Source organism: Nomia melanderi, chromosome 9, assembly GCF_051020985.1.
Source record: "Nomia melanderi isolate GNS246 chromosome 9, iyNomMela1, whole genome shotgun sequence".
Classification (NCBI taxonomy): Eukaryota; Metazoa; Arthropoda; class Insecta; order Hymenoptera; family Halictidae; genus Nomia; species Nomia melanderi.
In genome coordinates, this window is record NC_135007.1 from 9,553,196 (window position 1) to 9,575,005 (window position 21,810).

Genomic DNA, 21,810 nt, shown 5'->3' on the forward strand with positions numbered 1-21,810 from the left:
TTTATTCAATCTTCGCGTTAGTTTTGTTTTTCAACTGATCTTTTTCATCGAAGCTTGCGTTCGTGTGCAACATTTTCAGGTGAAATATGAACAAAAATACGTTGCGTATCATGGAAAAATAAGATTGTGGATGTTCTATTATTGATATAGATATCAGATATTAATATGAAAGAAAGTGATTGATTATAATCATAAATCATAATGATTAAATAATGTCATAGATTAAGTTAATAATTTAAGTTATTAATTGTATAAATTAAATTATAGTCATTAAAATCATATAATAATCCTTGATTATGCGCCATACGATACTATAACTACCGAAATCAGTTATGCCAGGACAATTTTATAGAAAAACTACTGTCACAGTTTCTATCGATTGAACGATAGATATACACACGTGACCGTATCAGTGTTAGTTTAGCAACAGGTTAATACAGCGTGGGATGAGCCACTCGTGTGAAGTCCTAAATTAACCCACTCCGTCGGTGTTCTCTTATTTTCTCGCAGAACAGGAGATATATTTAATTTACGTATTCCTTTTTCTTCCATTAACTTGCAACATTATCAAGATTATTAACCTGCGACGTGATTATAATTATACCTTCAACTCTGTCACAGCCTTTAGTGCTGCTTTATATTTAACATTGCGCTGAGCAACGAGTAACACGCTAATCGGTAACGACGTTGTTACATTTTTTCTAACATCCACAGAAGTTTTCGAAGGCATAACAACGCAATTAGATTTGAAAACGAACTACTGGATCACAATGGTAAAATCCCAAAATGATAAAGCTACTACCTCAAAAAGATCGCGTCGCTGAGTCAGGAAAGACACGGAAAATATAAAAGATTCGAAATTTCTCTCATGATACAATCATTTTATACATCTTTTCTCAAAACACGTGCCGAACGTACAACACGCAAGATTCTCGTCCACTATCACGAACTAAAACGATACAATCGATTCACGGAAAGCGATAAAAACTCGAGTACCCCAGAAGTTTCTCAGAAAAACAAAAGTACAATCAGCCTCATCTAATTCGTCCGATATCAGCATTATTAGCTCGATTCGATATCGGCGTACATCGAAAACCGATAAATTATCCAAACAACGAACGATACTCGATTCCGCCGGAGTTCTTTTCCATTAGTCATTTCCACGCTCCAATTGTTCCCGACGCGTCGATGGTTAATAGAATGCCACTTACACCCCGCCGCCGTTGGCCGGCTGATGAATAGTGTTATGAGAATCGGCTGTTCCCGCGCGCGATTTCATTCAATGGTCCACTTCTCCATGCAACAAACTATTTACTATACGCCTCTCACGTTAGCACCAACGGTCTTAACGCCACCAGACACATTGAATCTTGCGGCGATGCAGGCATCGCTACAAACAATGGGTTTGAGCTTTTTTCACTGTTTGTTTGAGTGCAACATCTACAACAAAACCTTCAAAGACTAAAACCTATCAGTTGTAGCGATGGCGTCTCAGGTTAAAGGGTGCACAGGGCAAGGGGACTCTTCTACTCACGATGCTCGAACCACCTCGATTTTCGACGTATGGTCATTATTAGCGCGCGCCAATGTTCGGAAGAGAGGCCAAATGTGGTGAAGTGAGACGTAACGATAGAAAACAAAATCCTCTATAGTTCTGTCTCACTCCGTTGCATTCGGTCTCGCTTCCATCCTTTGTTATTGCCGAGCGCCAATAATGATCACGCGTCAAAAGTCGGGACGGTCCGAACATCCTGAGTGGAAAAGTCCCTTTGCCCTTCTGACTTTTCAGTTTGTGGGTAGTCAGCTAACTCGTCGAAGCTTATAGTATTCAGCGCTTATCGCTAAAACTACCGAGCAGTTGAATTGACTTTTTGAAATTCCTCTATAGATATTCCAAGAACGCATCTACTGAAACTTTAATCTTGGTGAATTTAAACTGGGAAATTTAAACTTTTAGCTTGGTGGTCGATGGAGCTAACGTGGGAGGCGTGCAGTACTTAGATCGAACGTAATTCATTAATCTAATCGCGCGCGCGCGTTCGCAACAATGTTCGTCATTTAGGATCACTTGAATCATACCCTGTGAATCGGTAGCAACGCGAAGAGAAAGTCGCTAAATCGGCCGCGAGATAACCGGAGCACCGGCGTACGCATCCTAGAACGAGAACGCGGACAGTTTTGCAACAGGTGAGCAACATTTTAACGAGGCTCCGGACACCGAGACTCAAGGCGGCCGTAATTACATCGCAGCGCACGAACGCCCTCGCGCTCATCGAGATTACCCGATCGAACGGAAGGATCGCGATAAAACCAATAGCAGCCGAGGGTAAAAACGGTGAATTTTTACAGGGATCGAGGTGGTGGCTTTCTTACGACCCGCGATAAAGCCTCTCACGAAGATTTCAATTTTTACCGACTCGTGAAGGGGGGAGAGTGGAACATAAAGTTTCCCCTTTAGCGATGATAGCAACGTGAAAGCGATTTCAACGTTACGTGATTTTCTCGCGGAGGAATGAGTTTTTCGGTATTTTTCTCTTACTTTTCGCGATGTTTCGGGTATTTTGATTGGTTCGTTTATTGTTTCGCGAGAGATATTGCAAGAACTTTGTAAAACTTCTCAAATGTTAAATACTTCCAGAATTTAACACGTTTGTTACTAGCATCTGGTGGCGATCTTCTCAAATCTAATATTTTATTCGACCCAACGAATCTTCTGAACGAAATATTAAAGAAATGAAACAAAGACAAGTCATCGAGTTCTTCAATATAATGCCGTAGCTTGCAACTTTAAATAACAATATCTATAGCGACACAAATATTCGAACGTGGAAAGTAATTTCCTGTAATTATTCGAATGTTACGCTTCGATTACAGAAATGTCTCGTTATCAGCTTTTTACGTAAGGTTTCCATTTTTCTTCGTTTATGAAATATGAAGCACACTCTGTATGAAATAATATTCACCGATTCGTAAACAGCGGCTTGATTGTTGAATCACGGATCAATCTGTATAGGATCCGACGATTCGATGCTTCCAATTAGACTTTTATGTATCTTGGTACGCGGCAACAAAGCAAGAGGCCGGTGGCTCGTGGCACTGCGACAAAACGCAACAATGGCAAGGTAAATCGTTTCGCGAAAGGAAGAAAAGAACGGTAACAATAGAAACGGGATGAATATTTATCGCGACCACTCGCGAGTAATCGTCGCTCCTTCTGCCCGATAAATAACTGGGCTCGGCCACCGGAGGGTTACTAACTTCGTCCTCGAGCAATTAACTCTTATCGTCGCCGACAAAGGGGGAGAAGTTTTCTTTAAACAATGGGTCAATGGTTTACCGCCGCCGTGGATCGAGTGGAGCCGTCTTTGAGGGAAATATACGGCGCGGGCTTGAAATAGCGGCAAATTTCAACAGAAACGGAAAAAAATCGCTCTAAGAGAAAACATCGAAAACGAACGATAATATCTTCCTGTTAATTACTGAATACAAATTTCGTGAATCTCCAACGTATTTGGAAGATTACTGAAAATATTGTAAGAACGCTTGAGAAAAAAGAAAGAAAAATTGTTTCTCTTTTAACCAGTTAGCTGTTGCGACCTCTTTAAAAAGCGTGTAAAATGTGTCGCACGAAGTAAGCAATGTCGACGTACGTATGACTGTTACAATATGGCTGTTTGCATATGAAAGAGAAAAATCCATGAAAAATCAATTACTTAAAAAAATGACTAGTTAGTTTAATCTGCTGTTACTGTTAATATACAGTGTTTTCATAATAATTATTTATACTTTTCTGTATGTTCGTTTTATTTCGCCTTGGCCTCCAAATATCCAAAACAACTGGAAATTCGTGAATATACTTTAGTTTCCACGAAAATTGCAATTTGAACAGTAAATTATCACTTTTTACGCATGACGAGTATACTCGTCGTAACACGAAACCTTGCTGTTTCTTCGAGTCGAGTATATTCGACAAAACCAGCTAACTGGTTGAAGGAATATTCATTTCCGAAACAATCAATTGTATAGGTGTACATTGTTAGAATGAAAATTTTGAAGGAAATTATTTGTAGACACCTTTAACGAAATATATGAACGCTCGCGATGCTTCGACGAGATCGATCGGCAACAGCTTCGACGTCACGCCCTGCATCTTTTAAAATTATCGTACTGTTTATTCTGTACTCCATTCGCCGTAAAGAGCTCGATATCGATTCATCTTGTCGAGTGGTTATTGCGAGAACTGGGCAGGACATTTCAACGTCCTTCGGCTCCACGAGGAATTATATATAATATTTGTCGAACGATTCGCGTTTAATACCCGCGGAATGATGCGCTCCGCGACGAGCACCGAAATAAACGCGTATAGGAAATCGATGGAATCGCGCGTCCCGCGAATCGAAGGACGTCGCGGCGCGAACACCCTTTCGCCTGACCGTTTTCGAGAGGTTTTTCGAAAGCGCGAAATTATTGTTCCGCGGCGAGCGATTTTTAATTAGTCACCGCGCCGCCGGTGAAAGCCGTTGATCGCAGCGCGTTTCATACACCGGCCGCCAGTTTTCGATCGCATAACGGCGCGAGAACTCATTTTATTTCGATCACGAGATAAAGGGAGGGGGAAAAACGAGATCGGAACACGATACAATCCGTTGTCTGGTTACAGTTTTTTGTGCGTAATTTTACGGAGGAAATGATTGAATTATGTTTATGTAACATGAAATCCAGGTATTTTTAGAAAATCGGTGAAAACTAAAACGTTTCTCTTACTAAGGAAACTCACGAAAAGAAATACACTTAAGTGCTTAAACTGAGCGAATATTAATCGAAGATTCGAAAGAGGTTGTTATGATTTTTCACGGTTCGAAGGAAACGAATATAAACGAACGAAAATAAGTGTAATATGTGGGCTCAACTGTAGATAGCGTTTCCTGTTAGAACCATTCAATCGCAACATCGTTGATTTTACATTTCACACGTGTGTTTAGAAACGCTATGAAACGAATGAATTAAGGAGGAAGTTGATGCGCGTAAAAATCGCGCGTAACCATCTATCTCGTGCTAGGAACGTTTAAATCGTGATCGAACTAATCATTTGTATCCGGAAAATGTGCAGGAATTACACGCCTAGAGGAATGCAAATTGCTCGGAATCAGTTCTGTGCGTGTCGTTTTTTATAACGGTACGATGAGTCGAGTCTGTTGAGAAACGTGCATCAACGGTGAACCACATTTCAAGTAAAATAAAAATCTATCAATGATGATTCTAACTCTCTTATTCGCAATGCTCTTCTACTTTCCGTTTTTGTTTACGAAAAGAACATGTTGCCATTAATAATGTATAAATGTACTCCATTATTCTTTCGAAACGTGTTACAACATTAGTATCATACATCAAAAGAGCATTACAATGGATTTCTATCAAGATAAAAGAAGGAAAAAAGAATAGTAAACTGGCGTTCACAATTATAATTAAATTGCGATCTAATCTGGGATACACGAATGCGTCAACTATAATAGAATAAAAACCGCGACGAAGGGAGAATAAATTCTCCGTTTTATTTACAACTAAATATAATTTATAATATCAAATATAACTTCACGATTCATTCTGGTAATATACATAATTTAATTTAATTTAATTTAATATATAATTTCTCTCCTTACCCCATCCATCACTGCCACGTTGCTCAAAAACTATCCATCACAGAGCACGTAAGATTTGTAACGTCTTATGCAGTACAACAAAATGTTCACTTCCTTGATAACACATTTACAAAAGTATTATAAAGACGTATTCTGCTCTCGAATAATACGATACTCGAATTTTATCCCGTTTCTCTTTCTTTTCTTACAGTATCCGACAGATTACAATACGTGCTTACAACTCGCGAAAAGTCGAGTCTATAGGCGACCGTGTTTAGATTAATGGATCATTGCACATCGACGGAATGATATTAAATACGACACTTCGGCGAAAGGGATCAGAATCGCGGACACGAACGGAAGCAACCATGCCGCGAACGCCACGCGCGTCCAGACACGACGAGCGTTCATGCACCACTCAAATTACATAAATTGCTCCGATAGGTCAGCCATCAACCAGCAACATTATCGGTTATCTCGACGATTATCGTGATCGTTCTCCGTTACGTCAAACAATGTGTTACGTTTAAACCTATGCGCGGTCAGCCATTCATTGTCATCGACTAATAATTGTCGTCGGGACACTATCGGTGAAGAATGTCACGCGAAGTCGCCAGAATGCAGCCAGTCGGTACCCAAGTTCATCTGAATCAGTACCATGGGACGCGGATACTAAAACGCGTATTGATTAAAGAATACTTTTACTCAGGTAGAGCAAAATTACCGGGTGCCTCATGAGATAACTGAATACTCGAGTGTGTCATAAGGTCTTATAACTAGCTACTAAACCTATTGCTACCCGACCTGTCGAGTACTTGGTTCTCGAATACGTTTTAATCGACACTCTACTTGTGTTATTCTGCTGTTTAGGTAATCTATATTCTTATATGGAATAATAGAAAGAAAACGATTAATTATTTGAAAATTAACTCCTTGTCTGATGATACATATTGAATCAAACGTTCCGGTTTGCGCTGTTTAATTTTGTCGCAACCCTATGGACACGACTGTTTTAAAGAAAATTAAAGTATTACAGCTTCAATTAAATTTATTTATGAAAATAAGAAAATTATTTTAAGAGTGAGATTCGTCATTTTAGTTCAAAAAGTTAAACCCAATAGTGAGTTATAATGCCTTGCGAGATACTCGGGTACTCACGTACTCGGCTATCTCATGAGATACTCGGGTAATTGTCCTCTGTCCAGGTATTTCATAAGTCACAGTTCTAGTATTGATCAGCGTGTGCGCTTCTACGATCGATCCGACACCGTCGCACCAGAACAACGAATTTGTTTGCAACAACAAGCTCATAATTGCGCAATAATTATGAATGCCAGTACACGCGCGCCTGCGCCCGCCGGTGAAATCTTCGTTTCACCTAGTTCGATTCGCGTGATTGTTGGAACATTTTTGTTAAGCTGCCATGGGAATTATTTAAATACGTTCGAAGTTCGTAACAGCATTCCCGGGGAATTTATACTTGTTAATCTGTTAATCGGAAATAATGAATACACTCGCTTAGAAATTCTGGTTTGACTTATGTCGTAATATACGTAGTAATATATATTAAATAGTAATTGTAGTTATCGGAGAATAAATCACTTCAAATCGTCATTATTCCGGATCAATTATGCCTGTTTGAACAATCTTGATCGATAAATCACTCGGTTAACAGGTTAAATTGGAATAAATGAAACTATGTATGGAATAATTTAAATGAAACGACCAATAGTGTTTGCCCAGGACGTTTTATTTGTGAAAAAGTGATGGGATTTAAAATGTTTCGATAATCTAAACGTTGATGGCAATGATTTTAGTGCGTTGGATAGTTCAACGAAAATTACAAACTCTCAATCGATACTAATTAAGAACTTTGAGGTGTAAACGGAGTTAAAACTGAAACGAAAATAGATTTTGCGGATACAATAGGTGAGTTTCCTTCTATCTCTAATATTTCCAATAACAAAACCACTAACGCTTATTATGGCGAACGCAATATACAGAACTTAACTAAACAAAAACAAAGTAGAATTAACAGTAACCTATGAATCACGTAAACCTTCAGAACATACTAAGACTCCAGGAACCTACAGAAATATTGAACAATAAAACAAAAAGTTTACAATTCACTAGAATATAATAGTATCTTCAAACGTGGACTTCCCGAAGAATACATAACTTCAAAACTACGAAGTACCTACGAACACTTCTGAGTGAGCATACGAAGTTCAGTTTCATTAAATATCAATCAAGTTTTTATAGAAAGAACGGAAACGAATCGACAGAAATCCCAAGAAACCATTTCCACTGAACCGAGTGTGTTACTCGAAAGAGAGAAAATCATATAGTCATGAACAAGCGCAAACTGCATCACCCAAGCCGCATTCCCAAGCGGACGGCGAAGACGTCATGCAGTGACGATACGCGCTGCAAGCCGCGAAAACACGGCATCCGTTGCAGGAGCAGCGTTTACGTCACGAATAAACGGCTCCGGCTTGTGACTCATTTCCTTTTTCCTCGTAACTGATTCACGGTTCCACCTACAACAATTGACGTAGCAGGTAGATATCTTCGATCGTCAGACTCGCCTAGTTTCCCATCGAGACGTTCCCGCGACTTTCGAATCTCCCGCGAATCCTCGAAGCCAGCTCGGCAACGGACGCTACCTGCCACCCGTGTCCAACCGGTCTCGGAGATATCTCGACTGTTTATAAATAGCCGTAATCAACCCCGAAGTATCAAACAGTTGCGTGACACGAACTGTCCCCTAATCGTGATCATGTGACCGATCGCCTGTGCTCAAGGACCAGATATCGGTAATCGTGATACACAGCTGCGCCGAATTCGACTCGATTTACGTGGCAGTTCAACGAAATCGGAATTGCAGATAATCGCCGATAAGCACGAGGGCCAGCATCCACGAGGCTCAAATACTGCGACACTTGTTTGCTAACGGATAGAGTCCCTGCGATGCCTATAGCCGATGGTCTTTGATATCTAGGTTTAATCTGTAGTCAAATAGGTACACTTGTAAATAACAGCTGATAGATATGGTAAATCTAACAAGACAACAAAGAGATACTTGAAGGAAAATGTACGAAAAAATGTATCGAGTGTAGGATTCCTAACGCAAGACTGCAAAAGGATTCTTTTGATAAATTAGACGCTCTTTTAGGAATATTTTTGAAATTTTTCAAGGAATCTTTGGTTAGAGTGATGTAAGAGACTGTTTGAAAGTTTGTTGTGTCTTATAATCCACTCGTTTTGTTTTTAAACTATTTACAGACAAAAAATGTATGCAAATTTAGGTTTACCAATTTAAGGTTGAATATAGTCAGCGTGAATTTTATGGAATCTTGGATCCGTTCTTCTGAGAAACTGAATAACTCGGAGTTCATACGCTCTGGTGAATTTCGATGACTCCAGGTGTTAACATTATATATAATTCACGCGCATAAGCACTCCCTTTCAAGACAGAACAACTTTCCGCTCGTTATTCCATTTCCTCGTGCATTAATAACGATCCGAGCTTTTTCTTTTTCCCATTGTTATCGTACATTGTCAACGATATCGATTCGTTTTCACGGTCTACGAGCACGGTTTCCGCAGAGCAACATTGTTCGAGAAGTTATTGTCTGACAAATGGGAAGATCGTCGAGGTCGCGGACAATTACGTGGCCGCTACGAACAAACCAATGCTAATAATTTCAAATCCATGGAACTATATTAACTATGGGTTCACATATCAGTCGATTACATTCGCGCAGCATCGCGGGGTTAACACGTTAAGCGCCACGAAAATCTTAAGCGTTTTCCCGTAGAGTTTTTCTTTTGTAACAAAGAAAAGCAAGAACAATTATTAATTATTTGACGTTACAATGTTTTCATTACACTATTATCAACTTAGTTACGTTATTAAATATTTTCATTTCACATCGATTATCTTGTATGTTACGATTGTTTTCTAATCATTCAGAAACGTCAGTCACCAGTGACTGCGCTTGCGCTTAAAGTGTAAAATATTCTCAGAAATTAGGCGAGAAAAGGTGAAATTAAAATTCAAATATTTTCTATTAGGCCGTTTAAAAATTAAACATTTCAGAAAACATTTTTGTCAGATAAAAAAACTCATCCGTCAAGAGAGTCGGACAAAATCTCCAATGTAAAATGTCTGGAAAAGATGATCCGTGGGAATTTCGTCGTGTTCTTATTCGCCTTGATTAGACCATTAACCCTTTGCCTCATGATTTTTTGCGTTAACAGTCGTTAGAATTATTACAGTATTAATAATAACTCATAAATGAAAATCTTCTTTTAAAAACTCAATATTAGTAACAGCAAAACAATATTTTATTTTTGACTTATACGCAACGAATGATATTGACGCCTATTAAGTTAAATTGTAAATCTCCTCTGCGAATCTAACTCCGTTATTGTAGGGCAAGAAATTAACTCTTTGCACTCGGAAGTTTTTCAGTAGGAACATTCGAACATTTCCTAATCAGATAAAGACGATATTTTGTGAAACTAACTGGAAGAGAAATCATACGTACATTGGGGTACAAAGCTATTTTATTTCACTATTTCTCAAATTGATGCGTTACACGAGGTATAATATTAAATATCAAATTTTATAAATTTACCGTATAAAATCTGGTGGTGAATGAGTCATCTCTCGAGTGCAAAGGATTAACAAACACTTCTGTTCCGTCTGTTTTACCTAACGCGAACGCAAACTTCACATATACACTCAAAACATAGATTTTCAAACAAGTCCCGTCGATTCGAATTTAAATTTCGATGCAACTGTTCGACTTATTGTTCCCGCTGACTCAACGGCACATTTCGATATGCGTGCGCAATTTTATTTTTGGCCGAACGTGATATACAATCTGCCGCGAAATATGATTTCCGTTTGTACAGAAGAACGCACCTCATTGCAACAGCCCGATGTTCAGCCTCACCGGTGAAATTAATTGTTACGAGCAACGACGAATAACGTTTCGCCGTTCGCACGAAACTCGTGGGAGAAGAATTGCCAACATACGACGAAACGTCAACTGACGCGACAGTCGTCGATACATCACCGATAAGTCGTAACACGCCCGCACCGTTTGTCCACAACGATATATATATTTCTCCCTCTCTCTTTTTTTTTTCAAACGCGGGAAACCTCCATGAAGCGCACACATGCTCGAACGTAAACAGAAAATAATTACTCGCTTACGTAAGCGGTGACTGAGTAAACGTTTCCCGCGAGAGCGTCTAGAAAAACGAACCGATACATTGTTCTGGAAATAAAAGAAAAATGGTCAACATCGCAGGAACCGTTAACGCGTTGATGACTGTCCTTTAAATTCAGCGTATTGCGTATATCATTTATTTTATTTCGTACTATCACTCAGTAGTGCATTTACATCGTTACCCAGAGGCTAACAAATTTTCGGTTGCATTCACCGTCTTCCAACCGTGTTTTAAACTCAAGTGTAACAGTAAGCGGTAACCATCAGCAGGAATCAACGTGTTAACATATTAACACGTTGAATGCCATGGGGGTCACTGATGACCACCAACCTAATCGAATTATTATAGTTGATTTAATTAAACAATGATTATTTGAAAACATTTCTATATAATAAGTAATGCCACCTAATGCGGTGCCATTCAGCTATATCAACGTGCAATAATAATAATGCAATTCAAACAAATGATTTAATGTTATATGTTTTCCATTTGGTGCTTTTTGTTCTATGAAATCGTGCGGAATTCAATGTGTTAATCTAAGATGTTGCTTCGAATATCGTTCATACAGCTGCCGACCGATACGTCGTGAACAGGTATTCCAAGATTGGACACCGATGACCGATATAAGTAGATTGGGGTATAATTGTTAATGTCGGTCACCGATAAAACCAAAAATTAACACGTTGGATGTCACACGATTTTAAGGTGTAAAATATGCGAAATGAAAAAAATACAATATTACATTATTTAATTGAATTACGTTGTTATTATCGCAGGTTTATTTTCCTGAATGTCTCCGTATTAGGTAGCGTTGTTTACAATATAGTAATGTTTTCAAATATTCATCGTTTAATTGAGAGAATTACATTAACGTGTTAACATACAGTTCAGCGTGTTAATCGGACCAGTAGCAAGAAATGCGGCGACGGGAGGCAAGCAGAAAGAAAAATCTGTCCACTAGAATCCTCTACTTACACGTCCAGCAAGATAACAGTTTGCACCGGCTTCATGTTTGCGCGCAACGTAAATACTACGGGCCGCGGAGCTCGTGGTAAGTAGGCAAGGGAAAAGGAGGAAGACGGAAAGAGAGACCGAAGGCAGCTGCAAACTGAAGACAAGGGGGAGCGAGAGAGAGAACGAGAGAAACAGGGGGAGAGAAAGAGAGAGAGAGAGAGAGAGAGAGAGAGAGAGAGAGAGAAAGAGAGAGGGACTGCACTATGGTATGCGACCGGTAAAGAACAGCGCAACCATATTACTGAAAACAGCACTGTAGTCGTCCTACATGTGCGTCGATACGCACGCCATTAACTCCCGGCAAGGCGAAAAGCTTAGGAACCGAACACGACGAACGATTCCGATAAGAATCGGGAAATTCATTGATGCGTGATCGTCGGAGGAGCGCCGGAGAGCAGGTTGTCGTGCAACTGACGACAGTACACGACACGACACGACACGACACGATACGGAAACATTCGATCGAGTCCGGGTGGGTAAAATAAAACAAGAAGACCGTTCGTAGTCGTCACGACCGTAATTATTCGATCACGTTTGGCTGCCGTGATTTGACTCGCGTCGTTGGCGCCGTGCTTGATACGCGCTAGAACAGTATACCGATGTTGTTTATATCGTTAACGATGCAGCAGCGCACCAATCTTTGACACGATCCAGATTCCGATCGGCGAACACCCTATGACGTGCGTGCGATTTTTCGACGAACGACTCAACCGCGAGAGCCTGCAAGGTCTCGTGAAAGGTACGACGTCGAAAAAACTGGCCGGATCGTATAACTGCGTCCCCAGTGCTCGGTCACGTTTGAAGGTTTCTGCACGATTTCCATTACCGACGGTTCTCGAAATGTCCGACACCCGGAAATGCGTATCGACGAGATTCAGAAGTCGAACATTGTCACTTGTGGATTCGCATACACGTTCCGGCCGCGTGGGAGACACGCTGAGGAGACAGGTCGTTACGGACCTACGGATCACACGATCATCCGGGCTTCGGATATATCTTCGACGACGGGATTTTGATTCACACTGTCCGAGCAGGAGGCCGAGTCCGAGCGTGCAAGGTCTCGTGATAGGTGCGACGCCAAAAATACACTGCGAAACCCGTAACGTAGGTGAGGCGGTTCAGTCGAGTCGAATGGCCCGCGCTTCTGTTCAACTCGAGACGCTCGGTACACGTGTACTCGACGAGCACGCGCGCACTAGGAAATAGGTACAGGTGGTTCAGGGGGATCCCAATTGTACCTCGTCGCCCTTCGACAGGCGAACGTGAACGATCGATCACTTACTCTGAGAAACACACGAACCACGAATAATGCTGACTTCGATGAAGTTTTCATCACTATTTTCACCGCGGACACTTCGTAGAAAACTGTAACACACTTCCCTCGGTTAGCTACTCCGCTCTCCGATGACGTTTGCGTGAACAGTCACTGAGGATACCGAAGATAACCGAATTTTTAGGGATATTCCCTGTAACCCCTTTGGTAAACTCTATTTCCGGATGAGCTGCGCAAGTATTCGTAGTACCAATAATTTGCAATGGTTCCTAGTGTGAGATTTTTCAAAGACATTATTCAAAAGAAAGTAAACACACAAGTACTGTAAAATGAGGATAAACGAGTCGACGAATTTGTGTAAGAATAATAGTGATTTCCATTGATCACTATACATTTCATTTTCAGTAAGTGTCATTAATAAGAAATACAGACGGATTAATGATAGTAGATGTTTTCTTATGAATCATGTCTAGAATTACGTTAAAAGAGTATGAAATCATCCCGCACTCTAAAATATACTTAATTAAAAATTAGTTTAATATAACATCGAGATATGTTCGAAGAATTCGGATTTGAAATCTGCGACTTACATGAAAAAATAAATTGCGGATTGCGGTTAAAACGAGACCCCCCCTTAGAAACGCGAGAGAACCGAGTTAGTGCTTCGTCGACGAAGCCCGTAGAGAAACTACTCGAAAGGTTCGACGTATCGCAGAAACAAGAAACTAGAGGAAGAGTAGGAGAGTTAAATAAGGATGGGTAGGACCATGCAGCTTGCATTGGGTTTTATAACTACCAAGGTCACTCGCTTTCCATAAGAATGACGACGTAAACGTCTCAACGGTGCGAGTCAATTAATGGAAAAGAACAAGCATTGGCTGGGCGATCGTCAAGATCAATGATGATGGAATTATCACCCAGTTAGTCGAACACCGCGACGGGAATACGCAACCTATTAGCTAATTTCATTCTTCCCATTTACAATACAATGAAATATGACTTGTAGCACTCGCATTAATCATGATTTTATATCTGGACTCCAAAAATTTCAATCAGACCATATCTGTTACCAGCGAATCAAGAATGCCTCGCGATTGGTTGAATTAATTTTATGGCGGTCAACGTTCAATCAGTTTTCGTATAAGATGTCTGTAACAGAATATATAATCAAATCGTCAACTGTTCACCCGGGCGTTTCTATTTGTAACCCCACGCATCGAAACGTCATTATTGATAATAAACACATGTATACTTTATAAGTTATCTCTTTGTTTGAACAATATGCCTGGTGCTTCGAACATATCTCAACAGTGGTATTATAAATATCAATATTCGATGTAATAATTTACTGCAGCCAATTAATGTCAGTAACGAATAATTAAAAAAAGAATATTAAATTACATTAAAGAACATGATCCGGTCAATCAATTTGAGTCTAACATAATTTAACTTAGGTCGAAGACGTAGTCGTATTATAGAGCTGAAAATTACTAGCTTGCCACTATTAGCCGATAGAGAGAGATAGAACGATTGGAATGCGATAAGGTTCTAAATTCAGTGAACTCTTGAATACATTATATCACACGAACGATGTTTTTATAGTTTCCTTTAACGTATGTAATGCATAGAACCACGTATAATGTGAACTTTAAAATCTGGCACGTTTAGTGTCACACTCACTTTTTGTTGTTATGTCGAAATGACCAAAAATATTGTATTAATAAAATCAAATAATAGCGTATCGATACTAGATTTTGATATTAAGAAGAAAAAGGTATGGCCATCAATTCCAGATCATTACGACCGTATAACAATAATACTACATTTCTATTTAAGAAATACAATTACTCTAACTATTTTAATGTTCCGTAGAAGACACAAATAGATCGAACTGCGTCTCCGAAACAAAATCGTGCCATGAAATTGGAGCATAAAGATGGAACAACTGGATTTAATTTACTGATTATTGTAACACGGTTGTTTACAATCTGGCTGCGAGTAGCTTAACGGCATAAACCACTGGAGGAAGATTACGGTAAGATAAAAACGAAAAGTAGAAGCAACAGTATCGATACCTCTAGATCAAATATCCACCATACCTTGTTAAAGCACTGGGCAATTCGACCTTGACAGGCAATCTTAACTTGTGCATTTTATTTGCTACATACACGCACTACTGTATCTTTTAAGTCTCTCACTACTCGGTACGTGCTAGAGAAGCGTGCGATTTACGGCAAACGATCATAACAGAAACATAACCAATAAACGTAAAGAACTCGACTCGAGACCTGTTTGAGACAATGCGTTACACGAGTGTGCAACAGGAAGGCATAAAAAAACACATTTAACAAACAACACATAAACTAACCAACAATACTTCAAAGGGGGAGAGTTCTAGTGAATGACTTTTACATGGACACTTGGATGGCAAACGACTTCTTTCTGGCTTGCAATCTTTCAGGGATGTAGGCTAGAGCTACGACGCAAACTCATATCGCGTGTTCACACTTATTCGTTTCAGGTCAGCGAAACGTTCGATGTTCGTTCATCGCACTTGCTAACCGCACTCGTAAAGTGTAATCCGCGCGATTCACTGTATATCGTATAGTCTCGAAAAGTTGACACTTAAACAAAAAAGAAGAACGAAGATGGCGTCAGCCAGATGACCGACAACGAGAAGACCGAGAGGGACAGGTCGAGAAACCCGAAGCGTTCTGAATCATCGCCGTATTTTCCTCTCGCACAAGTCATCCGATTCTTTAAAGCGACACGCGCGCAGTGGCGATCGCTGAAGGTGAACGAGCCACGATACCGACGGTTGTTAAACGACGACATTACCGACGCATACATTTCTGGCGGTAAATTCAAATGTTAGGAAAGGATTCGTGGAAATGTGAATTCTTGTTTAATTGAATGAAAAAATCATGTACGCTTCTTGGACGAGCTTAGTATTACTATTCTATAAAAGCTTTCTAACAATGATAGAAGTTATAACAATTTTATAATATTGTAACGTAGACATTTCTAAACTAATTGCCTATGAAATTAGGATTGATAAATGTATTGCCAGTGATTGCATAATTCAGGAACTCGAGTACTGTTATGCAGGTAAGGTCATAAACCATTTAGGTAAGCGTATGACATGATTGTGTCGCAGTTGATCCAGCTTCATTCGAAAAGATTAACATCTACGTGGAATATCGGCAAACAAGCTTAACATCACAGACAAGCGTTAAAGGCATAAGCAGCTTGTTGAAAATGTTGCTGGCTTACCTAAGCAACGCTTTCCGCCAGCAATAATCCGTTTCGATTACGAGCAGCTGTAATTTCATCATATACGCCGACGTTGCTCAGAGGCATGTAAAATCGACGAATTCGTGTGGCGGTGCTCGTTTGAACACCGATCAAAGGAATCTCCGCACCCTCGACGATTTTTTGCGTGTGTTTCCACTATTCGGGGCGCGACTCGTGGACGACCTAATTCACGGTTATCGATCAATCGGAAGGAAAGCGTGCTCGTGCACGCAAAAGTGGCCGCACGATTGTATACGACGGAAATCAAGCACAACGCAAATCTTCGGGGAACCCCCTGTTTCCTTCTTCCCTTCTCGAAATATTTCTCTCCCTCGAGAACCGTTGTACGTTATTCGAAATTTCGATCACGATACATCCACTGTGCACCTAGGATATATCGCGACAAATTCGGTCACGTATTACTACGACGTTCTCTCGTCGAATGGATCTCACGGCCTCATGGTGGCTTTACTGTCCGGAAGAAGTGGTTCGCCAACAGGTGCCACGGTCACATCTCGTCTCGTCACAGTGGAACTCGAGCTGTGACCGAAAAGGCACCGAAGCCTCCGCCGAGTTTCCGGTGGAAAGCCCACGAGCGCCGCGCAAGGGTTGTTCCGAAAAGCGCAAGCGCTTCTTCATAGATCGCGCTTTTCTCATGGACAAACCCGGTGGACTGATAGCAACCAATGACGTCATTGCAGAAGGGAAATTCATTCACGAATGTTCTACACAGCCGAGTTTCTAAGGTCAAGGACCTTCCCCTAGAAACTACGGATATGTGCGAATTACAGGCTTAATCTGCACTGTTCAGATTTTATCAATTTTCTGTAGAAATTTTCAGAAATTATACGCAAGTACGATACTGTACAATTTCGCACGTGCCCCTTATAATGCGAAATCAAAATATTCACAAGAAATTGGAAAAGAAATATCTCTTTCCTTCCTTTTCTTTTTAATTTAAAATGCACCATTTCATGATTAATCGTCAACTGTTATGTTGAGACTTTTATTAAGCGCAATGAGCACTTTTTCAAAATGCGTTTGTTATACGAAATATTTTAGAATTTGGAGTACGGTAATTTAACAGCAAAATGTAACGCTAAACGTTTAGGTTTAGCTTAAGGTTAACTGTTGTTTGTGCACACGTGCATTGAACGCTTTTATGCGCTACAGGAACTGAAATATAGGAAAGCCTCCCCTCTCCGTATTAGAAGATGCGAAGATATTTCCGTATTTGAAAAATCTATTTTTCGAAAAAAATGTTCTCAGTACATTGAATACATTGTGAATCACAATGACTGTCCAACCCATTACAATCACCGTAGACTAATATCTTAACTAAGATTTGAAGACTTTAATTCCTCACCCATTTATGCTTATCTCGCGTTTTCAGTTGATTATATCAGATTAAATAATATACTTAACGCATCTTGTGGAAGTACGTTTGAAAAAATATTTTAAAAAATGAATAGGTAACAATTTCAAAAATTCAGAACATCGCTGCTCACGATGTCATCAAAAATATCCGCCATCAGAGGATTAGTAAATGGACATGTATTCTGTAATTTCAATTTCCCAATTGAATTTCCTCAAAGAAGAATGTATATATAACTTCTATTTTCTAAACTGTATTGTTATCTAATTTTGTCGGAGATAATATACGTGCAATATTTATTATAGCGTAAAGTAAATTAAAAAATCAGTATCTATATATTTAAATTCGAAAAATACATCTGACGTACATTATAAGAGACAAAAGGCTAAAGGGGAAAATAACGATCAAGCCAAAATGTATTATCTTCATTTATAAATGTATAAGGTGGACCATGCAAATATCTAAATATCACGATATTCATAAGTACATTGAGAAATATTTAAGACGTAATAAATTCTTCAAAATGATAATAATATTCACATTTAAGAAACTTTTAAGTCATCGATGTTTTTCAATATTTAAATCTTATATTTTTTAATGTAATAGTTGATACAGATCGGGATTTCTTATAAGAATGAAATAATTTGTTTCCCGTTAAAACTATTAGTTTACGAAATATTTAATAATTTAAAGTAGTATTTAGCTAATAAAACGGTAGACGATAATAAGATGAATACAATTATACTACTTCGTTTGTGACTTTATTAAAGAATTTGTCATATAAGACAACCTAATTCTGTTTAAATTTCAATATAAAATTCTTTATACGCGATTGATAGTATTAGTATCAAAAATTAGTTTAAACACTTATATCTGCATTAACATCTGCAGTCTACCTATAATATTGTCCAACTGATGAAACTACTTTAAATTTTATTTCATTAAAATAATTCTTTTCTTAACTGATAGGTATCTTTACACATAACATTATTAACTTCTGTAATTTTTTATACGAATTTAAATTGGACAATAATACTTATGCTACTGCGCGTTAGTATATATTACTATACTGATATGTTCACTTCAAATTTATCAATTTCATACATTACTATATAAAAGGATACACGAATAGAATATTTTTTATATAATAAAATGCAATGTTAATTTAGTTCGTAATTAAAAAAACGGATAGTATACCAAATAAAGTTTACCTTTGTAAAGAAGAACCAATCGTAAAGCTTCTTTTATATGACATTGATGTCCATGAATATCTCCCTTACTTTAACTATTCCTTCTAACCTGAGAATCAGTAACAAAATAACAATCAAAGGAGCACTGTTATAGAGTGCATAATATTTATCCTTGTCAGTGTTAGTTACATAGTTAAATACATAATGGTAAGTCTTTATTAATACACCATTATTTCCTATAATATTTATTCGATTTATTCCAAAACAATATAACCTCAAATACAATAAGTATTTTCATTATAGGATGTATTTCTTATGATTCGACGAAAAAATATGACCATATTTACTGATGCAAGGGACGATACTACAGTTGCAGAGCTTAAAAATATGATAGAAGGTAAAAAATGCATAACTTATATGTATACGAATTAAAGAAACAGTGCATGACGTTTCGATCGATAATCTCTATTTTCCTTCTTGTTTCATATCTTTATATGCATATATTATCATTAAAACTTGACATTTCTGAAATGCAAGTAACTATATTTATTTATATATATATATTAATATTATTATTTCGTAGGTATATTAAAAATACCACCTTCAAATCAGCAGTTGTACAATAAAGATAATATTGTGATGTCAAATGGTTCACTTTTATCTGCATATGGAATAACATCTGCAACAGCAAAACCACAGTGTCCTGCATTAATAGGGTTAGCCATACGTGAAGACAATGGTAGATTTGAACCGTTATCAATGACTCCATACTCATTACCACCGGACCTACCAGATGTGATGAAATCTCAAGAATGCAACGGCTTTGATCATATAGCTGGTCTCAATGTTCAACATTGAATCAATTGACAATAAGGTGTTGAATTCAATATACTTTTATGGTTGTCAGACATTCAAACAAAACTTACGTAAACATAATGTGAATATTAGGACATAAACTTTATTATAATTTACTGGAACAGCTTTTTGTAATGTTTTCAAATGCTTTTCTTGTATTTCACTATATGTATCTTATATAACTACGAATTTCCATAAATTTTTTATGAAAGATGAAATACAAGATAATGCCTTAGATTTTGCTATGTCTCAATAACAATGATATTTATTCATATAATTGGAAGATACTGATTATAAAATGATTGAGTATTAGTTTTTTGTAATTAAAAACATCTGGCAAACAATCATTTTTTTATACTTGAAGAGGGTGGTTAATACATCCACCACATAGAATTATGAATACGAAATTTATTAATTTGTACACATCTAAACAAAATATTAGATGTTATTAAATGAAATTCAATATTGTAAACATTGCTAAAGATATTTTAGGGTCATAATGTTTACTACTCTACAATAGAATATTATATACATCAATATGTTATTCCAATTAGAAAGCAGTATACTCTCTATGAGAATACTCATGATCTAAATAATGTAACTAATTTAAGAGTAACTAGCGTATCCTATTTTATTCAACAAAGTACATCATGATCTATTATACTTAATTTATATATGTGATTTTAAATTTGAAACCTTGAAATTTTCCCAAATTAATGTAAGGTAGTAAATGATTATATGTTATTTGGTATTCTATTATCCTTGTAATTTATTGCATTCATGTTCATAATTTGGTTGCCATATAAAAGTTGAAATATACACTGTTAACGATTTTTATTATCAATATGTATTTCATGGTGTTTATATATAATTGAGATAAACATTCTAATCTAAATAAATTTACTAATATTATTAATTCATCGTATTAATATTTTATTAATATTACTCAATAATAATAATAATACATATTTTACAATCCACAAATAACTTCTGTTATGCAGGGTGTGGCAAGACAAATGGTACAACTGGAGCGAAGGTGATTCTACATATAAAAACAAAGAATAAAATTCTTTTAGAGAAAGCTAAGTTTTTCCAAAAAATCAAATTTAAGCTTCTTCTAAACCAACACGAAATATTCGCAAATAATTTCTTTGTATTTTTAGCGAAAAGTTTTCGTATTGGTGTAAACGAAACTATATAGTTTTATTTTTTTTTAAACATCATATAAAACTATATAAAGCTATCACGTACACGAGATTTCTTGATAACTCATCTAGTGCGTGTATAATTAAAAAAACTAAACTTCTTTATACAACAAGTCTTAAATATAGAGGTTAACGGTGATTAAATGTACGTCTGTTTTTAAGTCCTAATTAACGCATATAAATCATTGCCTTATAAATAAGATAATTGTAGTCTAATGCTATGGCATTTTAACACATTAATTGTATTCATTCCCAAAGACTGCATGTAAGGATTTGACCTCATGGTTGATCATATTATTTCATAATCTTCTTGCTCCATGCAGGGTATGGGTATACACCATGGATAGTATGGATAGGTACTTTTAAAGATCAATTAAACTTTATAAATTACGATATCGAAAGACGCTGATTAACGATAGAGTTTATCATGTAAAAAGTAGATAAAATATATTATTCAGTTTATCAGACAAAAAATATAGACCTATAATGTAAATATCAATTATCCTGATCTGTTATTCAATGTCATTTTCTGTGACATCAATATTTCTAAACTACAAGTTCACAAATGATTAAGTATTGTGTCTGTATTAAAAGAAAAAGGTCTTGTAAATGTTGGTGCATTCTTCCATAAGGTGTAGAATGTAAATTAAATAAGTATTACGTTGTCTGCATACTTACTTTAGCATTATTAGTAACAATTTTAGAGATTATTATATGTAAA

General features: G+C 37.5%; 2 protein-coding genes and 1 long non-coding RNA gene across 18 annotated transcripts in view; 2 read left to right on the forward strand and 1 right to left on the reverse strand.

The window, feature by feature from the left end:
* The window catches only part of LOC116432833 (phosphatidylcholine:ceramide cholinephosphotransferase 2), a 43,371-nt gene extending 27,436 nt beyond the window's left edge, over window positions 1-15,935 (reverse strand). Inside the window, exons 1-2 of one of the 15 annotated variants that reach the window (XM_031990259.2) lie at window positions 15,539-15,933; window positions 5,661-5,753 (exon numbers count right to left, since the gene is read on the reverse strand). In XM_031990259.2, coding sequence (XP_031846119.1) covers window positions 5,661-5,665 — 5 coding nt within the window. In that variant the 5' untranslated portion in view covers window positions 5,666-5,753; window positions 15,539-15,933. Of the gene's footprint in view, window positions 1-5,660; window positions 5,766-10,282; window positions 10,552-10,572; window positions 10,897-11,858; window positions 12,043-12,857; window positions 12,978-13,179; window positions 13,320-13,760; window positions 13,897-15,269 lie in introns of those variants that run through there. The other 14 variants (XM_031990263.2, XM_031990258.2, XM_031990250.2 and 11 more) reach the window with 14 other exon arrangements.
* On the forward strand, window positions 10,967-15,315 carry LOC143174939 (uncharacterized). Its single transcript, XR_012999474.1, has 3 exons — window positions 10,967-11,131; window positions 11,770-14,944; window positions 15,043-15,315. It is a non-coding gene; the product is annotated as an uncharacterized LOC143174939 (long non-coding RNA).
* A 3,031-nt stretch (window positions 15,936-18,966) lies between the features above and the next one.
* On the forward strand, window positions 18,967-21,202 carry EloB (transcription elongation factor elongin B). 2 transcript variants are annotated; one of them, XM_031990287.2, is made up of 4 exons: window positions 18,967-19,236; window positions 19,333-19,426; window positions 19,613-19,903; window positions 20,886-21,202. In XM_031990287.2, exons 1-3 carry the CDS (start codon window positions 19,234-19,236, stop codon window positions 19,885-19,887), a joined length of 372 nt encoding a protein of 123 aa, XP_031846147.1. In that variant the 5' UTR covers window positions 18,967-19,233; the 3' UTR covers window positions 19,888-19,903; window positions 20,886-21,202. The 2 variants fall into 2 exon arrangements, with proteins under 2 accessions (XP_031846147.1, XP_031846146.1); XM_031990286.2 differs by lacking the exon at window positions 20,886-21,202 and having other exon boundaries at window positions 18,974-19,236; window positions 19,613-20,556.
* Window positions 21,203-21,810: the final 608 nt, after the last annotated feature.